Genomic DNA, 24,974 nt, shown 5'->3' on the forward strand with positions numbered 1-24,974 from the left:
CCACCGAGCTGAAGCAAAATGCCAGAAGCATCGCCTCTTCGGTGGGTCCAGAGGGTGTACAGGAGCGATAACACAGGATACAGAAATAAGATTGTGATCGGAGGAGCCCAACGGAGAGAACAGTTTGACATAATAAGCAGAAGGGTTAGAGGTAAGGAAGAGGTCTAGAATGTTGGGCCTGTCTCCAAGACGGTCGGGAATACGTGTAGGGTGCTGGACCAGCTGCTCTAGATCGTTGAGGATAGCAAAGTTGTAGGCTTGTTCACCAGGCTGGTCAGTGAAAGAGGATGAAAGCCAAAGCTGGTGGTGAACATTGAAATATCCAAGGATGGACATTTCAGTGAAGGGAGAGTGGGTCAAGATGTGCTCCGATTTAGGGTTCAAGTAGTCAAATAATTTTACATAGTTAGTAGAGTTAGGTGAAGGATAAACAGCACAGATGTATTTTATAATAGAATGGCAATGAAGTCTTAGCCAGATGGTGGAAAATTCAGAAGAATCAAGGTTGTGGGCACGAGAGCAAGTGATGTCGTTGCTCACGTAGGCGCAACATCCAACTTTGGGTTGAAATTAAGGATAGAGATAGTAGGAGGGAACAGAGTAGAGATTGCTGTCAGTAGCCTCAGAAACCTGTGTTTCGGTGAGGAAGAGAAGGTGAGGTTTAGAGGAAGAGAGATGGTGTTCCACTGAATGAAAATTAGAAGGAAGACCGCGAATGTTGCAGAAATTGAGAAGAAAGAGGTTTGAGGAGTTATCAAGACACCTCTCGGGTCGGCAGCCAGAAGGGGAGTCCTCCCTGGGGGAATTTGTGGTCCCCCCCACAGGCGGGGACTCGGAGGCAAGGTGGAGGTGCGCCATTTTGAAATTTTAATTTTGGGAAAAGGTGGATGTGTGTGAATGTAATGTGGTGTGGATAGAGAGGAGCTGTATTTAGAGAGCATGCTGAACTACTCGCTGGTGTTGGTGAGACAATAGGGAAACGGTTAGTGAGGACATGGGAAGGGTTTTTGGAGGGCTTCAGTTCCCTTCTCACCTCCCATATATATCTCACCGGGAGTGGCTTGCGCCCGTTCGGCAGGTGTCCTCCTACCTAATCCAGCCTGTCTCAGTTTGTCTCTCTTGTTACTCGTTTATCTTCCACTGTCTGTCCTCGTCCTCCTATTGTTAACTCGTACATATTGTTTACTACACACACTAACATTTATATGTCATCTACACCATACACACGCATACACACACAAACACCTTTTCTATTTATTTTGTTTGTTCTTATGACCTGTACGATTTTTATGTCAATAAAAAAGCCTGACGGATATTGACTTTCTCTATCCATGAACCAATTAGCACTTAGAACACTCGCTACCGGCTACACGTGTAGGGTGCTGAACCAACTGCTCTAGGTCGTTGAGGAGGGCAAATTTGTAGGCTTGTTCACCAGGCTGGTCAGTGAAAGATGATGAAAGACAAAGCTGGTGGTGAACATTGAAATCTCCCAAGATGGAGATTTCAGAGAAGGGAGAGTGGGTCAAGATGTGCTCCACTTTAGAGTTCAAGTAGTCAAAGAATTTTACATAGATAGTAGAGTTGAGTGAGAGATAAACAGCACAGATGTATTTAATAATAGTATGACAATGAAGTCTTAGCCAGATGGTGGAAAATTCAGAAGAGTCAAGGTTGTGGGCACGAAAGCAAGTGATGTCGTTGCGCACGTAGACGCAACATTCAGCTTTGGATTGAAATTTAGGATAGAGATAGTAGAAGGGAACAGAGTAGAGATTGCTCTCAGTATCCTGAGAGACCTGTGTTTTGGTGAGGAAGAGAAGGTGAGGTTTAGAGGAGGAGAGATGGTGCTCCACAGAATGAAAATTAGTATCCTACATATCATGAATATGAAATATAAGTACTTAGCTACAAAATAACATATACAAGAGGTCGTTGTGGTTAATGCTGTTCATATGTTTGTCAACAAATGATGGACGATGGACTGACGGAGTGGATCATCCGTCCCTTATTTTTTATCTCTCTCACCTTCCTTTACTTACACCACTCTCTCCCTCTTATCACCTCTCTTACTCCTTACCTCCCTTCATCCTCTCCTTTCCTCCCTTATTCTCTCTCTCCTCCCTTTCACTCCATCCCCTTCTTTCTCTCCCTCTCCCCTCCCTTCTCTTCTCTTCCATCTTCTCTCCTCCCTTACTCTTTCTCTCCCTCTCCTTTCTTTTCCTCATCTCCTCCCTTCCCAGTTCCTACCTCCCTCCTCCCTTACATTTTCTCCCTTTCCTCCCTTACTCTTTCTTAGTCACGTTGTTTTTTTTTGAGGTGAGCCGAGTATCGCCCCCCCCCCCCCGTCCCACTTTGATCCGCTCTATTGTTATATATCTCCATTATTTATATCTCCCTTCCTTCTGTTTCCTCTATTCCTTCTTTCCTCTTCTTTATTCTTCTGCAATTCTCTCCTTTTTCCTTCTTTTTCTTTTCTCTTCTTCCTCTCTTCTCCTTTATCACACTTCTCATGTTACTGTTATTGTAATTATTATTATTATTATTATTATTATTATTATTATTATTATTATTATTATTATTATTATTATTATTATTATTATTATTATTATTATTATTATCATCATTATTATCTCTCTCTCTCATATAGAAGAAGAAGAAAACTATTAAAACAAGAAGAAGAAAAAACAACCTATAGCTGTGGAAAATGATTATAATTGGTTTCATGCACTAAATTAATGTTCCTTCCTTTACTGTTTTATATTATCATATTACGAGTCTTATCATTTCCTCCACTGCATGAATATTGCACACATGTTTCTTGTATTAATTGAAAATCACACAGTATGCGCTAACCACTCTTGCAGGAAGGCTGTTACAGTGGCGGACGACTCAATTCGAGGAAGGAGGGAGGGAGGGAGGGAGGGGGCGGGAGAGCAATTTATTGTCTTCTTTATTCTTTGTTCCATATCTCATAATAGAAGGGTGTCGATCCAGTGCAGATGTAGCCAACATATGTGGAGTAAAGGACCTGCATGGAAACAGTGCTCAGAAGGGAAAGACTCCGATGGTTTGGACATGTAAAGAGAGCAGGGGAGGACACAGTGCTGGGAGTTGTGGAGAGAATGGTAAGATAGGGTGTCCGGTGCAGATGTAGCTTACAGATGTGGAGAAGAGGACCTGGAAACAGTTTCTTTTTTCCTTTTTTACATGTGACCTAAAGCGCCAGTAGGCTTCTTTTTATTAGGGGCCTGTTGGTGGGCCCGAGCCCGTTATGGCGCAGACAATTGTTTATAGTGGCGCAATTATTATTGGCTCATGCTGCCCCCCGGAGATCATTCTTGATTTCACTTGCATAGCTTCTTCTAGAGTCCGGGTTGGTGGATAGTCTTCAGGACAGCATGTGGGTAGTCTTAGGCCCCTCGGCGGTGACTGAAGAACCCAGGTGGTTAGCGGCGGATTCGAACCCTCATCATCATCAACCCTGCGAATGCGGGGCCGGCACGCTAACCACTCCGCCACCACCTCAGAAACATGGAAACATGGAAATGCAGGCAACATAAAGCCTATTGGCTTATTACGAGGTTGCCGGCTTTGGTGATTTAATCTGCTCGACAGGCACTTGGGGCCTGGGGAGCAGATGAAAGCACCTCGATATTGAGGAGCAGATGAAAGCACCTCAATATTCAATTTACTCCCGACACAGCGAAGTGAAGGTCGATTCTATATTTGAAGGAGTTGATAGTATTCGCATTTACTACTTCTGAAGGAAGATTGTTCCAGTGACTGATTACTCGGTTTGGAATGAAACTCCTTCCGATGGGAAAGACTCCGATGGTTTGGACATGTGAAGAGAGCAGGGGAGGATACAGTGCTGGAAGGTTTGGAGAGATTGGCAAGACAGGGTGCCCAGTGCAGATGTAACTAACAGATGTGGAGTAGAGGACCTGGAAACAGTGCTCAGAAGGGAAATACTCCGATGGTTTGGACATGTCAAGGGAGCAGGGGAGGATACAGTGCTGGGAGTTGTGGAGAGATTAGAAGGACAGGGTATCTAGTGCAGCTAGATGTGGCTAACAGATGTGGAGTAGAGAACCTGGAAACAGTGCTCAGAAGGGAGACTCCTATAGTTCGGACATGTGAAAAGCAGGGGAGGATACAGTGCTGGGAGTTTTGGAGAGATTGAAAGTAAAAGGAAGGAGACCAGTTGGTAGACCTAGGAAAACGTGGAGAAGGTGTATACAGGAAGACTTGGCAGTGATGGGATTGGATGAGCATCAGGCAGAAGACAGAGCAGAATAGAGGAGACCCATAAAGCGTCCAACCGCTCAGGAAGAGTGAAAACGGACGTTAAACGAAATTATGATGATGATGATGATATCTCATAATAGAAGAAGAAAATAACAGAACTAAGAACATTAAGTGACCTTGGATACGTTCAGTTCACTCCCGACGCAGTAAAGTTACTGTCAGTGGAAATGGAGTTGATCGTTTCCGCACTGACTACTTCTGCGGGGAGGCTGTTCCAGTGGCGGACGACTCGGTTCGAGGAAGGAAGTATGGATGAGGGAGGGATGGGAGCGAGAGTTTTTATTCTTTTCGTTAATCTTTGTTCTCTCGTTCCATCGCATCCTTCCACATGCTCACTGTCACATATTCTTCACTACTCTGTTACTTAACTTAAATTGCTGATCATTTCACTTGACTTTCAGATTAAATAAGTTAACCTCCTCTGCATTGCGCCACGTAGGGCTACAGCAGACGCTTTTAAATTAGGAACAGCAGACGCTTTTAAAATTAGGAACAGCAGACGCTTTTAAATTTAGGAACAGCAGACGCTTTTAAATTAGGAACAGCAGACGCATTTAAAATTAGGAACAGCAGACGCTTTTAAATTAGGAACAGCAGACGCTTTTAAATTAGGAACAGCAGACGCTTTTAAAATTAGGAACAGCAGACGCATTATAAATTAGGAACAGCAGACGCTTTTAAAATTAGGAACAGCAGACGCATTATAAATTAGGAACAGCAGACGCATTATACATTAGGAACAGCAGACGCATTTAAAATTAGGAAGAGTAATCACTTAAATTAACTTGAGAAACAAACACAGATTAACATGATTCTGAGGGGAAGTAGGCACCCGTTTATTATATATATACACATGTCTGTACATCATCAAGACCCCAAGACCCAGACCAAGCATTCCTAAACGTATACTATAGTCGCAGCACACGAGTCTGAGGTCTTCGTTATCGTGTTCTGGCAACTTGCCATTACACATGCACACACACACATACAGCTACATAATCAGCGACCTTATTTTTTTTTTACAACTGAGGGGTGGCCGAAAGATAGAGAAGAGCTGTGTGGGTGGAGGCCCCCACACGTGCGATGCATACTCCATACGAGGGCGGACAAGGCCCTTGTATATGGATAGCAGCGGTGCGGGGCAGAAGAACTGGAGGAGACGATACAGAACGCCCAACCTCGAGGAAGCTGATTTAGTGAGAGAAGATATGAGAAGTTTCCAGTTAAGATTTTGAGTTAAGGATAGACCGAGGATATTTAGTTCTGAAGAATTATAAGGTGACAGCTGAGTGTAGTTGAAGAATAGGGGATAGGTGTTTGGAAGATTGTGTGGAGTTGAAAGGTGGATAAATTGGGTTTTGGAGGCATTGAAGGACAAAAAAACCCAAAGTTTCCTTTTATCCCAATCGGAGATGATAGCAAGGTCTGAGGTTAAGGATTCTGCAGCCTCAGTCTTATAAACTAAAACAGATTTTTACGACAATTTTGTGGTGCCCCGCGGGCTGCGACACCACTCGCTCCAGTGTCATCATCTTCTCCGGCAATATTTTCCGATGACAACAGCGGTATCGACCGCTAAAGCACAACACGGACTCCAACACATGATTGTCCCCAAACGCACTGTTCATTTACCAACCTATACACAATTGCAATTGCCCATTAACGCACCCGCTTATCTCTCTAAGCCAAAACACAATCAACCGCGGCCAAAACACAATCAACCGCGGCCAAAACACGATCAACCGCGGAACAAAATGTTATGAAAACAAAGCTGCGTCACCGCGTGACAGCTACACTAAGGATTAAAATCGACCTTATTACACATGTCGGTTAGGTAGATTATTGTATGAGCTCGGTGTGAGTTTGATGTATGACTCACACGCCTGACGTATTACCCTCGTGATGTCTGTATGTATGTCATGCCTATATAAGAAGCATTTATTCAGGCTATAGATCAGATCAGCCAGCACTCTGTTCGTGTGCTATACACCCAGTTGTCCTTCCCTAGACAACATGGGCAGAACAATCATCTTTGCTACTGTGAGTATGGAGTGATGTGGTACCATAGAGGAAAGCGTATCTAACATATCTATTGTGTTCTATTATCTTAGTTTTACTTAGGATTATATTTCTATGATACTTTATTGTGTGAGTTTTTACTCAATATTATACCATTGCTAACGTCAGTAACCAATAGTGAAAGAAAACCTGAAGACTCATTGAGTCTCGTAAGCCAGTCGCTGGTTTAAACAATATTTTTACCCTTTGTAATATTAAGTAGTATTAAGGTAGAATAAAATACATATAAGAAAGGCGACACCGTTTCATCACCCCATTTACGAACTCCTTTAAATACTCCTAAAGTACCAGAATTTTAAATCAAGTGTCACTAGTACAAACAGTGTGTCGTCTCCCCTGTGTGACCCGGGATTGCGGGTTACAACATTGGTGTCAGGTGTGGGGTGGTGAAACTTGTGGTGAAACTTGTGGTGAAACTTGTGGTGAAACTTGTGGTGAAACTTGTGGTGAAACTTGCGATTTATATTGGTTTATATTGGTATTGTACTGGTGTATGTCCACATCCGAAAGCGAGGGAGAAGACAGTTATTCTTGGAATTACGGGAATAAGACTTTAGAGTTAAAAATGCCAGACCAAGGCAAGAACCTCCCCACCAAAGGAGATGGAAAATCGATCACCCTTGCCCATGATGATCTTGTCACGCTACTTAGCCGTCATACCTTGAATGATTTTAGTAGAGTGCAGGGACTCTTATATTTTTGTGGTGGAGAAGAAAAAAGTAGCAAAGCACCAAACCTCCCATGCCATAAGCTAGCAAAGAAATGGATAGAGGATATTGATAGCCGGACACAGGCAAATTGGGACACTACCGGAAAGATTGAGTTAGCCAAACAATATGCCCTGGGAGCACCGCGCGATCATCTCCTCGGTTGTATCACTAGATGTGGACAGGATTGGGAAAAAGTAAAGGAAGACTTCCTACGTGTGTTTCCCACAGTAAGGACCTTTTCGGTCCTCCAGAAATAATTGGGAGAGGCAAAACGGCGGACAGGAGAAAACATCCGCACCTTCCTCATCCGCCTGGAGACATTGAGAGACGAGTTGATCGCTCTCAAGCCTGACAATGCCAGTTTGCTAAATGAGACGGCGGCTTTACGGCTCAGAGAGGCTTTCCCTCCGGCCTTCTTACTCATCCTAACGGAGGAAGAAAAGGGGGACCCACAGAAGGTATTAAAGAAAGGGTATGAGTATATTAAAGCTTATCCAGAGTCGAAGCTATCCGATGCCGACATCGCCAAAGAAATAAAAGTGCTGAACGTCTGTTCCACCCAGGCATCCGGACCCAAACATGTCTCACAAGCCCGTCCTCCACGCCCTCCAGGCCAGTCACGTTACCCGATACCCCAAAGGGGAGGACGGCACGCCGCGCCACCTACACGCCCATATGGGAACGCGCCCACGCCACCTACATGTTATGCTTGTGGGTATGTAGGACACATGGCTCGCGATTGCACATATGGAAGGCAGTATAGGGGTGCCTACCACCCACCAACGGGCTCTCGGTACCCTCAGTACCAGCCCACTCGAAACAGGCGTCAGCCTGTCTCGCCTTGCGCTGCCTGGCGGCCGGAGTACACGGCCGGTCCCTCACCCCGTAGCTCCTGGGTCAACCCTGACCACGAGAAGAACAAAAAAAAAACGACCCCAGAGTAGCTGCGGCAGTCCACGGCTCTACCAACGCCCTCACGTTGAGATTGTGCGTAGGCGCTAATGCACCAAAGGAGATGGTTTACGCAATGCTAGACACAGGAGCAGGAGCGTCCCTAATAGAAGAAGATTTATTTAGGAAGGTAGGCGGGAAGATGATAGTTACAGAACCTCTCTCCATACAAGGGGTAGATCGGACTCCAATCCCTAATAAAGGAATAGCCGAAGTAGTAGTAGACTTTGGGCACGGAGAAATTATAGAAAAGTTTGTAGTAATATCACAAGGTATATTGTTACCAACAGCAGTTTTGTTGGGCCTAGAATTTATGTGGAGACAAAATGTGGTAGACGCACCGCTGGCCACACCTGGGCAGTTTAGTGTAATGGCAGGCGCACTCTAGACTCTTTTCACATTGAGTTTGCGAAGTTATTCAAAGATCTTAACAGCTTTCTGTCGGCTATGAGTGGTAGAGATGGAAGCCCGTTTCGGACTCGCCAAAAGCGAGGGGCCGTGGATTTCCTTGGCTCGGTAGCAAACCTCCTTTTCGGTACGGCCACTCAGGCCCAAATAGATGTGATACACGGGAAGCTCTCCCAGCTCTACACTCTGTCCACAGACGAGAGACGTCAACTTAACCTCCATCAGGAAGTCCTCAACGCCACAGTTCGGGACCTCCGACATGGTCATTCTGCCATCTCCCGTCTAGAGTCCGCCTCGGCTTTGGCCTCAGCTATTATTCGGCAGTTCTCATTAAGAACCTTGCAAATTGAAGGGGAAATGCGTATTTTGGAGACTATCCTTCTCATTCAGTTGGCACTTAGTGACCTGAATCATGATACTCTGAATCTCAAGCTTGGCCTTCAGCAGCTGTCCCAAACGCAGGTTTCCCCTCTCCTTCCAAATGATGTACTATTTCGTGTGCTCAGCAATGCGTCACTCCATTACCCAGGCTTACTTTTCCCTGCAGCACATGAATATTTAGCATTGTATAGAGATGTCTCTAGGGTTATTTCTAAAGGTACGCTTTCCTCAGGAACCCTTCACTTCTACTTACAAATCCCCATGAAAGGGGATCCCTCTGACGTGTTCGATGTGTTTAAAATGGACGCGTTGCCTTTTCATCTTGATGGCACGCCATATTTTCTGCACACCGACACGCTTTCCACTTACCTTGCGGTTTCTGAAGACCGCACTCACTATATGCTCTTAGACTCCTTGGACCGCTGTACTAAACACCACCTGCTCTATGTATGTCCCCCTGTCGCCCCTGTCTACTCGACTTCTGTCCGGCGCTGCGAGATCGCTCTCTTTCTCGATCGCCCAGACGCCCTCTCGCTGTGTTCTAAGTCTCTCCTCAGAGTCTTCCCCCCGGTCTTCATCCCGTCTCCTGCGGGCTGGGTCTTCGCTACCGATACCCCCCAGGTAGTCACCATGGTCTGCCCGGACAGCCCGGTCTCCAAATACAGGCAGACCATCAACGGGACGGGTCTCCTCAGCCTCGGTATGGGCTGTAGTGCCCACTCCGACGCCTTCAGCCTCCCTGCCTCGGCTACTATGGACGGTGACGCCCCGCTGACGGTTCATCGCACCCCCTTCCACATCGGACGTGACGTGGTCTCATCGCTCCTGGCCAGGACTCCCCTTGGCCCCTTCCCCTCCCCGCCGCCGTCGCCCGGGTCGTCTCTGGCCCCCCCGCAGGACCTCCCTCCAGCACTTCACGCGCTCCAGGAATCCGTCTCTCCGGTCCCCGCCTTCGACCCCTTCCTCCCTTGGTGGGGGTGGCTGCTCCTCCTCGGCGTCGTCTTCGTCGCCGGTGGGGTAGCCTTCTTCTGTCTCTTCAGGTCCCGTCTCTCGCAGGACTCCTCCCCCACGATCCCGCCATCCCCGTCTTGGCCCTCCATGGTCGTCCGCCGGGCGGAACGCTTCGTGCCACGAGGACGTGGCGTGATTTTAACGGGGGGGGTATGTGGTGCCCCGCGGGCTGCGACACCACTCGCTCCAGTGTCATCATCTTCTCCGGCAATATTTTCCGATGACAACAGCGGTATCGATCGCTAAAGCACAACACGGACTCCAACACATGATTGTCCCCGAACGCACTGTTCATTTACCAACCTATACACAATTGCAATTGCCCATTAACGCACCCGCTTATCTCTCTAAGCCAAAACACAATCAACCGCGGCCAAAACACAATCAACCGCGGCCAAAACCCGATCAACCGCGGAACAAAATGTTATGAAAACAAAGCTGCGTCACCGCGTGACAGCTACACTAAGGATTAAAATCAACCTTATTACACATGTCGGTTAGGTAGATTATTGTATGAGCTCGGTGTGAGTTTGATGTATGACTCACACGCCTGACGTATTACCCTCGTGATGTCTGTATGTATGTCATGCCTATATAAGAAGCATTTATTCAGGCTATAGATCAGATCAGCCAGCACTCTGTTCGTGTGCTATACACCCAGTTGTCCTTCCCTAGACAACATGGGCAGAACAATCATCTTTGCTACTGTGAGTATGGAGTGATGTGGTACCATAGAGGAAAGCGTATCTAACATATCTATTGTGTTCTATTATCTTAGTTTTACTTAGGATTATATTTCTATGATACTTTATTGTGTGAGTTTTTACTCAATATTATACCATTGCTAACGTCAGTAACCAATAGTGAAAGAAAACCTGAAGACTCATTGAGTCTCGTAAGCCAGTCGCTGGTTTAAACAATATTTTTACCCTTTGTAATATTAAGTAGTATTAAGGTAGAATAAAATACATATAAGAAAGGCGACACCGTTTCATCACCCCATTTACGAACTCCTTTAAATACTCCTAAAGTACCAGAATTTTAAGTCAAGTGTCACTAGTACAAACAGTGTGTCGTCTCCCCTGTGTGAACCGGGATTTCGGGTTACAACAATTTCAATAATATGATTAATACTGACAAATGTGCCCTATGCGTAGACTATCGTATAACATCGTAGACGCCATGACGCCAGGTTGCCAGAGCACGATAATTCACACCTCAGTCTCGGGTGCCGCGACGAAAGCCAAGGCTGTTACACAGAGACAGCCTTGGCACAGCACAACTATAACTCCTCCTCTTCATCTCTCTCCTTTCCCTTCCCTCCTCTTCCTCCTCACTCAGGCTTAGTGATGCGGAAGACGAAGACGAGACCCTCCTTGTCACAGAAATAGTTTGGGACGATGCGCCGCTCCACCTGAAGGAATTATGACCATCATTTCAAATACGTGACCTTCTCCCCCTGGCCAGCTCCTGACCATCTCCTTATACCAGAGTGTCGTGACAGGCGCCCATACAGTGAACAGCCCCGCCAGACAGAAACCTCGATTAGAGTAAATGTTTTCTTGTACCAATGTTGCCAGATAGTTGTACTCAGCCTCTTATATTTACCAACTTTCGACCCCAAAACTGTCTCCTGGGGCTCAATAACTAGATTCATTTATATCTATCGTTAAAATAGTGAATTCCTGATGTTTCTTGGCAATAGTTAGGTGTCAAAAAACGGTAAATACTATGCTCTGAGTACGATAATCTGGCAACGGTGCTCCCTACCTTCTTCCACTTCCCGTCCGCCTCCAGCTGGTCCATGTAAGGCTCCAGCTTGTCCTTGTAGGAAGGCACGGTCTGTAGGAACTCATGGCGCATCACGATGATCACGAAGCCTCCTGGAGTGCCGGAGAGGAGGAAATCAGTTAATCATTGGGGCATACGCTAGGGGGCGCGTCGTCTAGCCCACCCTAGGGAGACCGCCTCAAGGTTTACTCCAGGCAAATCTGAAGTCTCTATGTAGGCTCTTTCCCATCCTAAACGGCGCCTAAGTTCGCCTGTTTGAAAAGCCTCTCGTAAAAGTTGCTGGGATTACCATGAACTGTTTTGCGATCCTATAGTAGGAGTAGGTAGGAAGACACCTACCGAACGGGCGTGACCTACTCCCGGTGAGGATATATGGGAAGCGAGGAGGGTGCTGAAGCCCTTCAAAGACCCTTCCCATGTCCTCACTAACCGTTTCCCTTTTGTCTCATCAACACCAGAGAGCAGTTCAGCATGCTCTCCAATGACAGTTCCTCTCTCTTTCTACACCACACTACATTCACACAACACACACACCTTTTCCCAAAATTCAAAATTCAAAATGGCGAAAAATAACAATGCCTCGGAGTCCCCGCCTGGGGGGGGACCATAAATTCCCTTTCTGGCTGCCGACTTGAGAGGTGTCCTGATAACTCCTCGAACCTCCTCCTTATCAATTTCTGCAACATTCGCGGTCTTCGCTCTAATTTTCATTCAGTAAAAGGACTTATATTGGTGGCAGCGATTATAAAGCGATTACAAAGGATTTCTCATAAAATAATCCTGGCCTACACAAAGCGCCTCAAATTACGTGGTGACGCCTTAGTGGCAACGACTCAGTGAACCAGTGTGAACTCAAGCACAACCTCTCTACAATTACGGGATTACTACACTCCCTATGAGACGACTAGAAGCCCCATAGCTAGTACTTGCACCTACGTCATGTCACCACCTACATGGTATCACCAAAACAACAATCTGTGCCACCACTCAGCAAAAGTCCGTAACCAGTCTACCCAAAAATCCCACCTCAATTAACGGGATTAACCCCTGCCGAACTCCCCCAACCCTGTATCTTCACAGTCACAAGAGGAGGAAGAGGAAGCCATATTCGTAGTGACAAGGTAGTAGCCGCGGCCAGGCAGCTCAATTCAAGTGCGTCAGCAGTCTGCGTCAGCGTGCCGTCAATCAAAACATCGGCAACACCCGCCCCCGGCTAGAGGAACACGCCGCACAATTTTGGTTTGTCACCTGCACTATCACTAAAGTAAGACGAAACGTTGTTCCATATTTAGTACATGTACCGTCGAAACCCCCCACTTCAAATAACATTCTCACCCTCGTCTCCCATTCTCCACTAAATTACCCTAATATAATCGCCACTTCATTTGTTCTTAATCCCATACACGGATTACATTTAAATTCCTATCCCTACTCTCTTGTCATCCATCCCGTTCGCCTTCAGCGCTCCTCCCCTCCCCGTTCACCAGCCCTACCCCTCTTTCGCCTGCGGCAGCCACGTCTTGCTGATCCTAGTGATATGTGTCGCCATCTGCACATCTGCTGATCCCAGTCATTTATGCCCTTGTACCGAACCAATCTTTCCTCAAGCGAACTCACGACTGCTTCACACCCAAGGTATCTTACCATTTCCTTACGGATTACCTACGAATCTTCCTATAAACTTCCCTTTAATCTTACTTAAATTTTCCCTTCCTATAATTTTCCTTCTATACGTCCTAATATCTCCCCTACATTCCAGCTTGTGCCGGAGAGCAGAGAGAAGTGAGTTAAACCACATCTCCTGCGACCCAGTCTCCCCCCTCACCATACATCAGCCATACCATCCTGCTCTGGTCTCCTTACAAATGAATCGGACGCAGCTAAGTGACTCCCCCGTCTAACTCCCCATGTCCCAGGATCGAAAATTGGAAGAGGCTCTATCCTCTGACTTCAGCGGTTTAACGTTTGGTAGTCCCCATCACACAGTCCTCCGTTCAGGAGCTGCTTATCCAAAACCTATTCCCCCAGCACCCCCATTACATCCTGCAAAGAAGCTCCCCTCAGACTTTTCACCAGAGCCTTCCCAGACTACTTCCTCTTCCCAGACAGAACAGCACCAAAGTGACACAACCATGAGTGACAAACCTCGAAACGTCATTTTAAGGGGCGAGGATAAAAATCCAAAATATACGGGCTCAGAGGAGACCGGCCCCGACCTCCTAACTCACCTTCAGAGGGTAGAGGATGCTTTTACCAAATTCCAATATACGAATGAAAAGGAGAAATTGGCCCACCTTTACGACAGCATCCACACGGGCCCTTGTCGGGCTCAATCCATTATAAAAAGTGACGCATTCAAGAAAGCCGAAACATATGATGAAGCGAAAGCAAATCTCATCAGCCATTTCGGCTCCACATGCAAACAGGGTGCCCTGTCAGTCTTGTTCCGCCTAGCGGCTACCTACCGTCCCAAAATAAAGGCTAATATTGCAGTGGATGACTGTTTAGGCGTCGCGGGTGGAGCCTTCACAGAGTTTGAAACCCAATTCCGTCACTCCCCGTGGACTACCGATGAGAAAATGAACCTTGAGGATGTGTGCCGCCTTTTCTCATACTTTATCTTTCTCCTCAATTGCACGGAGACACTCTTCAAAGAGTTACAAAAGGAAGAACCCCTACCAAAAGGTAGAACCCTTTTCAAACACATCAGTCCCCTGTCGGGACGAGAGCCACCAACAGAACCCACATCTTCAGCGGTGAGGGGCGTCAACATTCAGAGGGGGCGTCCCCACAGTCGCTCCCCGGCCGGAGCTCAGACCCCTAGGAACCGCTCTGCCACACCCTGCGGCCGCCGCCCTTACAATAGAGGCAGGGGTCGCGGGCGTGGCTATAACACTCAATATTGTTACAACTGCAGAATCACAGGACACCATACACGTAATTGCTGGTATGGCAGCAACACCCAACAGTCAAATCAATATTGTTCCTACCATAAGACATCAGGCCATAACACCAAGGATTGCCGCGCGAGGCCCCGGGGAGGTACCTCGTCGGGGGAAGCCTCGCGCGCCACGTCTCCCGCAATAACATAGGCTCAGGTACAAAATCACACCAGGTGTGGTATTCATACAACACCCCCAACCCGCACACCTTTAAACAAACCAAGTACATCCACAGCTCATTTTGACATTGAAACCCAACCTACGGATGTTGAAACCACTACCATGAAACACCATCGCCTCGCTCTTTATCCCCAATCCTCCCTTGCCATGACTGTCCCTGCTCAGTGTAATGGTCACCAAATTAGTGTTTTCATGGACACAGGGGCATGTCCCAATATCATAAACATCGGAACATTGCGTGCCTTACATGACGCAAAGACAACCTTGGTATTGGAACCTCCTGCCTAAAATTAAGTGGACTAGATGACACATCATTTAAAGTAGTTGGACGCACCCCCTTGTCTATCCAGTTGGCTAACTCCCTGTCCCCGATTACAGCAACCTTTCATGTGTGTCATGGTTTGAATATCCCAGGTGATATTCTTTTGGGTCTTCAATCTATGCGGGAACACTGCTTATCCCTAGCTCCAGCAGAAGATTGTGTTTACCAACATGAAACACCAATTAGGACACTCACGGCCCCAAAGCCATTATTGTGCACTTCTCCCTCCGCCGATGGAGAATATACTCATCTTTCTAGCGTGGCCCAGCGGTCACTGGTTGATAATTCATCTCCAGCAGTGCATGTTATTAAGGAACAAAGTGCATCATCCTCCAATACATTACCTCCTCCCTCTTCTTCCTCTTCGCAAGAGCATTTAAGGGTCCACGGCGTTCTGGCGAATGACGTCACGTTAGAAGGGCGTGGATCAGCTATGCTTCAAATGCGTCTTGCTGGTATAAGTGATGAATGTGAGGCTATCTGTATGAGTGAGAGCTTGAAGATGAAAGCCATGACTATGGAGGATGCACTTTGCAAAGTAGATAAAAATGGTCAAACCTTCCTAATAATGCACAACTCCTCCCCATACGTACGCAAGTTCCGTCAAGGGACATGCGTCGTTGACTTTGAAGTTCTACCTGAACGCATAGGTAGCGTACAGGAATCAGAGATCATCTCCCCCTCTGAGATCTTGCGGAGTGATCATCATAAACAAAACGTAAATGATTATCTAGCTACTCATCTCGAAGATCTGGCTTTTCCAGAAGCAAGGGAGAAATTGCACAACCTACTAGAGACATACCACTCCATTGTCAGTCTGCCGGATGATCCTATTGGATCCACAAATGTTTTAACACATACAATACCGGTTGATCCCAATACCAACCCCATCTATGTGCCTGCATACAGAACACCACACTCTCAAAGAGCTATCCTAGATACTGCAGTTAAAGACATGTTAGCATCAGGTATCATAGAACACACTACTTCTCCCTGGAACTTTCCCATTTTCCTTGTGAAGAAGAAAAACGGCCAATTTCGGCCAGTTGTAGACTACAGGAAACTAAATGCTGTTTCGCACCCTCAAAGATACCCCTTACCTCACTTGCAGGATATTTTATGCAGCATGGGCACCAACAACAAGGTTTTCACGACCTTAGATTTAGCAAGTGGCTATTGGCAGGTAGACCTCGATGAGCATAGTAAACCGCTTACAGCCTTCTCTACCCCTTCGGGTCACTGGCAGTTTCGTAAACTCCCCTTTGGAGTTAGTTGTGCGCCACTAACGTTCCAAAGGCTAGTCAACAAAGTCTTGCATGGCCTCCTTGGCAAACAGGTTTTCGCTTTTATAGATGACATCATCATAGTGTCACAGGATGTCGACTCACACATTACCTTACTACAAAAAGTATTTAATCGCCTTTACCAGGCAGGTCTAACTCTGCGTTTCCCAAAATGTCATTTTTTGCGTCCAAGCATCAAATAATAAGGCCATGTACTAGATCAGAATGGTGTACATACGACTCCTGACAAAGTCAAGGCTATTTTTAACTATCCTGTGCCAACAGACGTGAAATCTGTCCGCTCCTTCCTAGGACTGTCCGGGTACTATCGATCCTTTATCAAGGACTATTCACGCATTGCAAGACCCCTCACTCAACTTTTGCGCAAAGACTCCACATTTACATGGGGGGCGGAACATCAGGAAGCTTTTGATTACCTTAGAACAACACTAACATCCCCGCCTGTCCTGGCCTACCCAGACCACACAAAAGACTTTTTCCTGTACACAGACGCTTGTGGCAAGGGCCTAGGAGCCGCTCTCATGCAATATGATGTTAGAAATAAATTACAACCTCTAGCATATGCAAGTCGCACGCTCAACAAAGCAGAATCAAACTACAGTACTACCCACCTTGAGGCCCTTGCGGTCGTGTGGGCATTACGTCATTTTCGTGACATCATTTATGGCTACAATATCCATGTCAGAACCGACCACGCAGCCGTGGTGGAATTATTCAATACTAAAACCCTCACGGGAAATTGGCCCGATGGAGCCTCATTGTCCAAGACTTTAATCCCTCATTTGCTCATGTCCCTGGAGCAGTAAATCATGTAGCGGACGCCCTATCCAGAAATATCGGCGCGATAATGGACAAGGATGTAGATCATTTTGATGACCCAAGTCGAACTCATGACCCAACTTTGAATGATTCCATACGCGCAGCGCAACAAACAGATAACTTCTGTCAACCCATCTTATACTATCTGCAGAGTGGCGACCCCAATTCCTTGCCAACGCTACCTGTCCCCTTACCTGGCTTTGATCTCAACGACGGCATCCTCGTCAGGAATACATACATCACAACTAAATACGGTCCGCATAGGGAGGTTACACAAATCGTCGTACCAGAAAGCCTAGTCTCTATGATCTTGCATAACATACATTCTTCCCCTCATGCAGGACATCCTGGAAAAAGTAGAGCTTTGATGCAAGCCCGTTTGTTATATTATTGGCCACGTATGCGGCTCGACATCATTGATTACATCAACAACTGCCACACTTGTGCAGAAAATTATGGATCCATTACTCAGCAAGTCCCCATCAAAAGCTATCCCATACCTTTCGAGCCATGGGATACCATTGCTATTGACCTATTGAAATTACCCCAAACTACTGAAGGCCACAAATACCTATTGGTTGCCATTGATCATTTCAGTCGTTTCTCGGTTCTAGTTCCCATAGTGGACAAGCAAGCAACTACTGTGGCTAAAGCTCTCATTGATGAAGTCTTTTGTAAATATAACACCCCTAAAGTCCTCATCTCAGATAATGGCACAGAATTTAACAATAAAATCTTGGAGGCAATCTGCAGGGAATACCAAGTTGATAAGGTAAATACCATGGCTTATCATCCAGCTTCCAATGGCATGGTCGAGCGACACAATCGCAAAATCATTCAGACACTTCGCTCTCTGGTCGGTGATGTCTCAGTAACTTGGCACGAATGGATGCCTCAGGTAATGGCTTCTCTTAACTCATCTCTCCATAAATCAATAGGTGACACACCTCACTATGTCATTTTTGGCCAGGACCATCGATTGCCGTACTCATTCCTCCTCAAAGAGGACACACCCATCTATAATTTTGATGACTACGTTCGAGTCAGAGGGACAGACTTCCAGAAGATCTATAAACGGGTTACCTCCAACATCGAGGATAGCAAGGCTGCCATGAATGCGTCACAATGGAAATCAGCAACCGACAAATTATTGGTCATAGGGGACATTGTCTATTTAAAAATTCAGGAACCCAAAAACAAACTAGCACCTCGCTTTGAGGGACCATACCGCGTACTGGCCTACGCCAAGGGGAATAAGGTCAAGATCCGCCACCTGACTACCTTGGAAACAAAGCTTGCACACCTAGACCACCTCAAACGCACTAACCGACCTTCTTCCTCAACCTGTGAGGCGTCGACCCCTGCGCCTGACGACCCTCTAACGACACCGACAAATACTCCAGGCCCAGCTGAGGTGGACACTACCAACGACTACAGGAAGAAACTAAGATCATACACATCTGCAAACTGATGCATTTGTACGGAGAACCATCTTCATCCCTTAGTGTCCCTTCTCTTCTCCCACACTTTTTTTTTTTACCTTATCCATCCACTAACCACTTTCTATTCTCTCACCCAGTTGCGATGCTACTCCCTTGCCTATGTGTCTTGGGAGGTGTTCTCCTGGTCCTCCCCACAAATGCCACGAAGCAGCCCTCATATGAACAACACCTACGTGTGGGGGCAATCGTGGAGCCAGACGGCCCCGTGATGGTGGTGGAAGACGTGGTCGATGTCCGCATTACCCTATGCGATTGTCAAAAGCTGGAGCGACTCCATATACCCCAGTTCCGGCGCCAGATCCAGCAAGCGGAAGCGGTTCTCCAGCAGACATCGGACACAGTTCATAAACTAAACCATCCACTCACGCTGACATATTTCTCTACTCTCATGCTAACTTTCCTAAATATCCAACAATCATTTGATAGTCTGCTAGAATGGACCCCTTTTTCAACTTATCTTAAAACACCAGAAGCCCACGCCTGGTCCAAGCGTGGTCTCATCGACATTGGTGGGAGATTGTTAAAAGGCCTCATTGGTACAGCTACAGAAGCCGATGTTGCTGAAGTTCACGATCAGTTAGACAAATGGGGTACTATTTTGAATAACCAGGCCATTGTTCTCAGTTCCCAAAACAAAGCTATTGAGACGGTTGTTAGGACTCGAAAAGTTATCATAGACCGCCTCAACAACTTCACATCCCTCATAACCCAGCTTCAGCAGGTCCAACACCAGTACTTATTGGCTCACCATTTGGCTTTAATGGCAGCAAACCTCAGAACTGTCTACCTTGCAATCACAAATTTTAAATTAGCACTGCAGGACACATTTACACTGCTCAGAGACGTGTTAGATGGTGTTGTAACCCCTTCCCTTCTCACCCCTACCGAACTTATGCATGTCATTGATTGGGCCAGAACAGAAAAAGGCTTAACTCCTGTTTTCAGTGAGACCCAGGTTCAATATTATTATCCCTACATGGAGGCAACATTGACTACAGATGGTATCTTAGTGCATATACCCTTTAGGTCGCCATATATGTTCACTATCTATCACATTCATCCATTCCCTACAGTTGTCAATTCTTCCATCTACCAACTATCTACATCTCATACCACTCTCTTGGTTTCATCAGATTTCATGCACATTGCTTTTCCAGCTGACTTTCATGATTGCCATATCACCCGATTCCAGATGTACCTTTGCCCTGCTTACCAGTACGTCTTTTTGCCTTCCAGCAATTATCCTTGTGAGATGGGTCTAGTTAGAAACTCCCCAATTGAATCTCTGTGTGTTTTCACCCCAGTCGAGGATACCACCATCTTCCACCTTAGAGTGAAACCCTGGCGGTACTTCTATTTCCATCATTCCAATGCTCTTACAGTCACTTGCCCTGGATCCCGACCTAGCAACACCGCTGTCCACGGCTCCTTTGTCATCTTGGAGGCCTGCAGTCTCACATCCCACAACCTGACAACTAAACAATCTAACCATCTATTGCTCAACCAAACCTTTCATACCTACAACCTCAAACCCTTCAACTTGCCGGCACCAACAACTCCCCTACAACTCAAACCCTTACACCCACTATGAGACACCTTACCCAAACTCATTGCACCAAACATCACCCTACAACCCATTTCATCTCTCACCATATGGCCAGACCTTCGCCCCGACACTGTATACCCCATCCTCACGTCACTGACTACAGTCCTCACGCTCACTGTGATCCTAGCTACCCTACTCATTTGTGTCTTCCACCGCCGCTACGCCTTCCTGCGTCGAGCCATCCTCCAGCGCACCTAACAGCCAGCAACGGCATAGACCATGTTCTCATTGTCCTATAATATCTTTTTATCCTTGAGCATAAATATCTTCATATGCCATTTATCCCTAACCCGAGGACAGGATAATTTCTTTACAATAACTAAATAACATGCAAGTCCTCTGTGATATGTATCTATTTGCCATTTCTATATACACCTATATATCCATATACCACCATTTTTTTTTTGTTTCCATATTTTAACTTACCTAAACCATGTATGTCTAACCATACCATTTAATACATGATCATGATAGTATTTTCTATTATATATTATTTCTCATATTATATTTCGTTAATAGCTCATTCTCCCGGGAGTTTAGATATTAGGAATTTTTTTTGTGCACTTGTCTTTATTTGTTTATACACCATTACTCTAGGTAATGTACCCATGTGACAATTGTTTAACTTACATTTAACTGCTATTTGTCCCTTATGGGCTTATAATCCTGTAACCCATTCATTATTTTTTTTCCCATTCCCTTATACTGTGTACTTCCTTTCTCGTCTTCATACTTACTATACCTCATTTGGCCCGGCCATCCTTGTACATAGAGTTTTACTTTCATCGTGGCGTGGGCGCCACGCTAGCCTGACCGAGCATTGTAAACATGTAAATATTACTCCTAAATATCTATCCGTTTCCACTTCTTCTCCCTCTATCTGTATAAATCCTCTTAGACTAGGCAACCTCATGAACGAACGATGACGCACATAGCTTGTGTGGCTGCCGAGGGCAGTCATCATTTCGTCTCGATAGAGTTCGCATCACACGCTCCGTGTAAACCACAAAACCAGTAAAAGGACAATTTAAGCAAAGACTTTAACTCCAAACCTGCTAAACTTATATCATCATCTCTCCTCCTCTAAACCTCACCTTCTCTTCCTCACCGAAACACAGGTTTCTGAGGCTACTGACAGCAACCTCTACTCTGTTCCCTCCTACTATCTCTATCCTAAATTTTAATCCAAAGCTGGATGTTGCGCCTACGTGCGCAACGACATCACTTGCTCTCGTGCCCACGACCTTGACTCTTCTGAATTTTCCACCATCTGGCTAAGACTTCATTGTCATTCTATTACTAAATACATCTGTGCTGTTCATCTCTCACCTAACTCTACTAACTATGTAAAATTCTTTGACTATTTGAATTCTAAAGTGGAGCACATCTTGACTCACTCTCCCTTCGCTGAAATCTCCATCATGGGAGATTTGAATGTTCACCACCAGCTTTGGCTCTCATCCTCTTTCACAGACCAGCCTGGTGAACAAGCCTACAACTTTGCTCTCCTCAACGACCTAGAGCAGTTGGTTCAGCACCCTACACGTATTCCCGACCGTTTTGGAGACAGGCCCAACATTCTAGACCTCTTCCTTACCTCTAATCCTTTTGCTTACTCTGTCAAACTGTTCTCTCCGTTGGGTTCCTCCGACCATAACCTTATTTTTGTTTCCTGTCCTATCGCTCCTGTACATCCTCTGGACCCACCGAAGAGGCGATGCTTCTGGCATTTTGCTTCAGCTCGGTGGGACGACCTTGTTATAGTAATTGTAGTATATCAATGGAAAAAAAAACACGACAGATAGATCACGCCACCTTGTAGGAATGTCAGCTGTCAGTGTTTACCATCTCAGTTTGTATACAAAGCATTTCATCAAGCTTAGAGGTCACCTTGACATACGTGACCAATTGTAACTTCAATATTTTCCACTCTGTAACTCGTCATTCCTTCGAGAGAGCTCGCACGACACACACCTAGGGTATCGTCTCTCTCACCCACGCTACGCTGTATCTTAGGTTAAGAATATATTTCTTCTAAGAGAGCAAGAGTTTCCCTTTACGCCCGCAAGTCCCCGCAACCAAGCGTTCACCGGTGGCAGACGGTGTCCCAACGCACCCGAGCCCTTCGCTACCTAGTTGTCCTACAAGAGCTCCAAGCCACAAGAACTCACCAACAAATCCGGGGACAGGCGTAGAAGGAAGGAAGGAGTCAAAATCCCTGCTACAGGCCAACTACAGGCCTACGACTTCTACAAGCTCTCTACAGGCCAACAACCAGCCACTCCCAGCTCACTCCAAGCCCTCCGTGGTACGCAGAAGGAGGCACTCCCCGCAGAGCCCACAAGCACCAAGCAACACAGCGGCAACACCGCCGCTGCCGGGAGCATCGGCCCAAACCTCTTCCGGCAAACAGTCAACCAGGGCAAACGCGGACATCTCCCGGTGACTGCAAGCAGTACCCACCACCGTTACTACAAGGCGCCTTCTCAAGAGGTTACACACCCAGGTTGCCATATCTACAACCGCTGCCCCCACAACTCTCAAAATAACAAGAGCATCGCAGCCGTCCTACGTCTGGCAGCAGTGTTCCGGCGCCCGTCCTGCCACTCACCTGCCCGACTATATCGTCAGCAGTTTCCAGCAGCCATTACGCCATCAATCAACCTTCCACGCGCTCCTGCCGCGGCCAAGGTCTTCCAACGCGACTCCAAAGGCTCCAGGTACCCCATGAGCGACGACATCCTTCGTCACCAGCTCTACGTCAGGTGAATATTCTCGGTATTGTACCTGTTCCAAATATTTTCACAAGTGCAAACTCAGAAAAATTGCATCAGAGGCACGACTCTTTTATTTATGTGTATCTAACACTGTTAATCAGTCGTAATTGTGAGAGTAATGATCATTCGCGTACGGTATTGATCCTTCTTGTTGTCTGTTAGCGGTAAAACTGTGATTTCTCTACTCTAATTCAAACTTCCTCAGTGTGCCCTTGCTCCGTTTTCTCTTCGCCGTTCGGGAGAAACCCGCATGTTCACTTATTTCTCCTAACCAAATAACGGCTGCGTTATTGGGTCATTATTTCATATAACCATAACATTATAACATTACATTATAACCTGACATTATAACCTTAACTTTCTATTACGTCTAACGGCCACCTTGCTTACCATCCCTTCTTGTTTTTAGGGGTACGGCGCAAACTTTTAACTAAGACGCGTTACGTTAATATTTACAGCAATTAAAATATGCTCATATAATATTGTAACTGATTTAAGCCATAATATGAACAAAGACACTCTCGCTAAACTCGGTGACACCTTTAAACAGTTAACGAGTCCCTCAGGTAAGGAGGAAGTGGAACACCGTTCAGGCACCAATGATCTTAATGTTGTAAATTTACGTTCAGGTACTCAGTATTCCTCAATTCCAAACAGGGACCCTTCACCTCCGGGTTCTTCGGGATACTTAACCCCCACTCAACCGGTCACAATGCCTACCAATCCACCTCCCCTCCCCCCCCTCCACCGATTCGGGTCATTCCAACTCACGCCAGTTTTCGACAGTTCTCCGGCAGCGAGTCAGATTATTCGGCGAGACAGTTCCGAGATCTATGTGAGTCTGCCATCGTAAATTCCTCCATTACGGAAGATCGTGATAAAATTGCATTCATTCGGTCCCGGTTACTACCAGGCTCTCGGGCACTAAATTTGATGCAGTCCTCAGCGTTTGCTTCGGTGGACATTGGAGTAAACTATGAAATTTTTAAAAGGAATTTCATAAAAATCTTCGGAGGCGGGAGTAATCCAAGCTTCGTTAGACAGATCGCACACACGGTTGAGCCCCTCCAAAAAAAATCCTCAACAAAGCCGATTTGGGACGCCATGACTGAGGCAAATCAGCTGGCGGTTGATTGTGTCAAAAGTCTAGAAGACGCGCAATGGCTCTCAGGGGGCAGTATGCAAAAACACCAGGTGAAGACAGTCTTCGAGTTGCTTTTTTACTTATTTCATATTTCAGAGAAGAACCGCCGTTCTGCCCTTCCCTTGACCTTCAAACCGGGCGGGAAGTTGGTTGACTTCGTCTCAGAGTTAGAAGTCAAGGTTCAAGAACACACTCACCATCAATCCCTCGCAACTGCCGCAGCATTTCAGGCACAAAGTAAGGCATCTCCCGACTGTAGTTTTTGCAAACAGTCAGGACATTCCGAGAATTCTTGCTTCGCGAAACGTAGGGACTCAACACACTCAAGACAGGGATCTGATAGGAGATCAGGAGGTTACAGGGGTGGCCATCACTCACCACACAGGAACCCTAGGCCAAACCATCAGCGGAAGGCTGCCTTTTGCCATGTCCACGGGAATTGTTTTCATGATTCAGACAGTTGTTATGCAATACAAAAGGCCAAGGAGGAACAGAAGAACAAGTCCTCGGCGGACAGTAAACCACATTCCTCCTCTTCTCAGAATAAAAAGGCATGACTTCGTGACAGCCCCAAGGCGTACATCCAAGTATCCCATAAGGACTATACTAATTGGGAGCAACTTGACTCAGTCATTGCCGCCTTGGGACGGACAAGCATAATTGCCCTCCCTTGCAAGGTGGGCAAAATTTCACTCACCTTAGCGGTAGACACAGGTGCAACAGTCAATGTAATCTA

The 24,974-nt window shown here is 46.3% G+C and overlaps 1 protein-coding gene across 2 annotated transcripts in view; it reads right to left on the bottom strand.

The window, feature by feature from the left end:
- Positions 1-11,004: 11,004 nt before the first annotated feature.
- The window catches only part of LOC127002542 (uncharacterized), a 40,725-nt gene continuing 26,755 nt past the window's right edge, over positions 11,005-24,974 (bottom strand). Inside the window, exons 5-6 of one of the 2 annotated variants that reach the window (XM_050868622.1) lie at positions 11,622-11,734; positions 11,005-11,265 (exon numbers count right to left, since the gene is read on the bottom strand). In XM_050868622.1, coding sequence (XP_050724579.1) covers positions 11,185-11,265; positions 11,622-11,734 — 194 coding nt within the window. In that variant the 3' untranslated portion in view covers positions 11,005-11,184. The remainder of the gene's footprint in view (positions 11,266-11,621; positions 11,735-24,974) is intronic. The other variant, XM_050868621.1, reaches the window with a different exon arrangement.

Source organism: Eriocheir sinensis, chromosome 23 (genome assembly GCF_024679095.1).
Source record: "Eriocheir sinensis breed Jianghai 21 chromosome 23, ASM2467909v1, whole genome shotgun sequence".
In the NCBI taxonomy this organism is placed as follows: Eukaryota; Metazoa; Arthropoda; class Malacostraca; order Decapoda; family Varunidae; genus Eriocheir; species Eriocheir sinensis.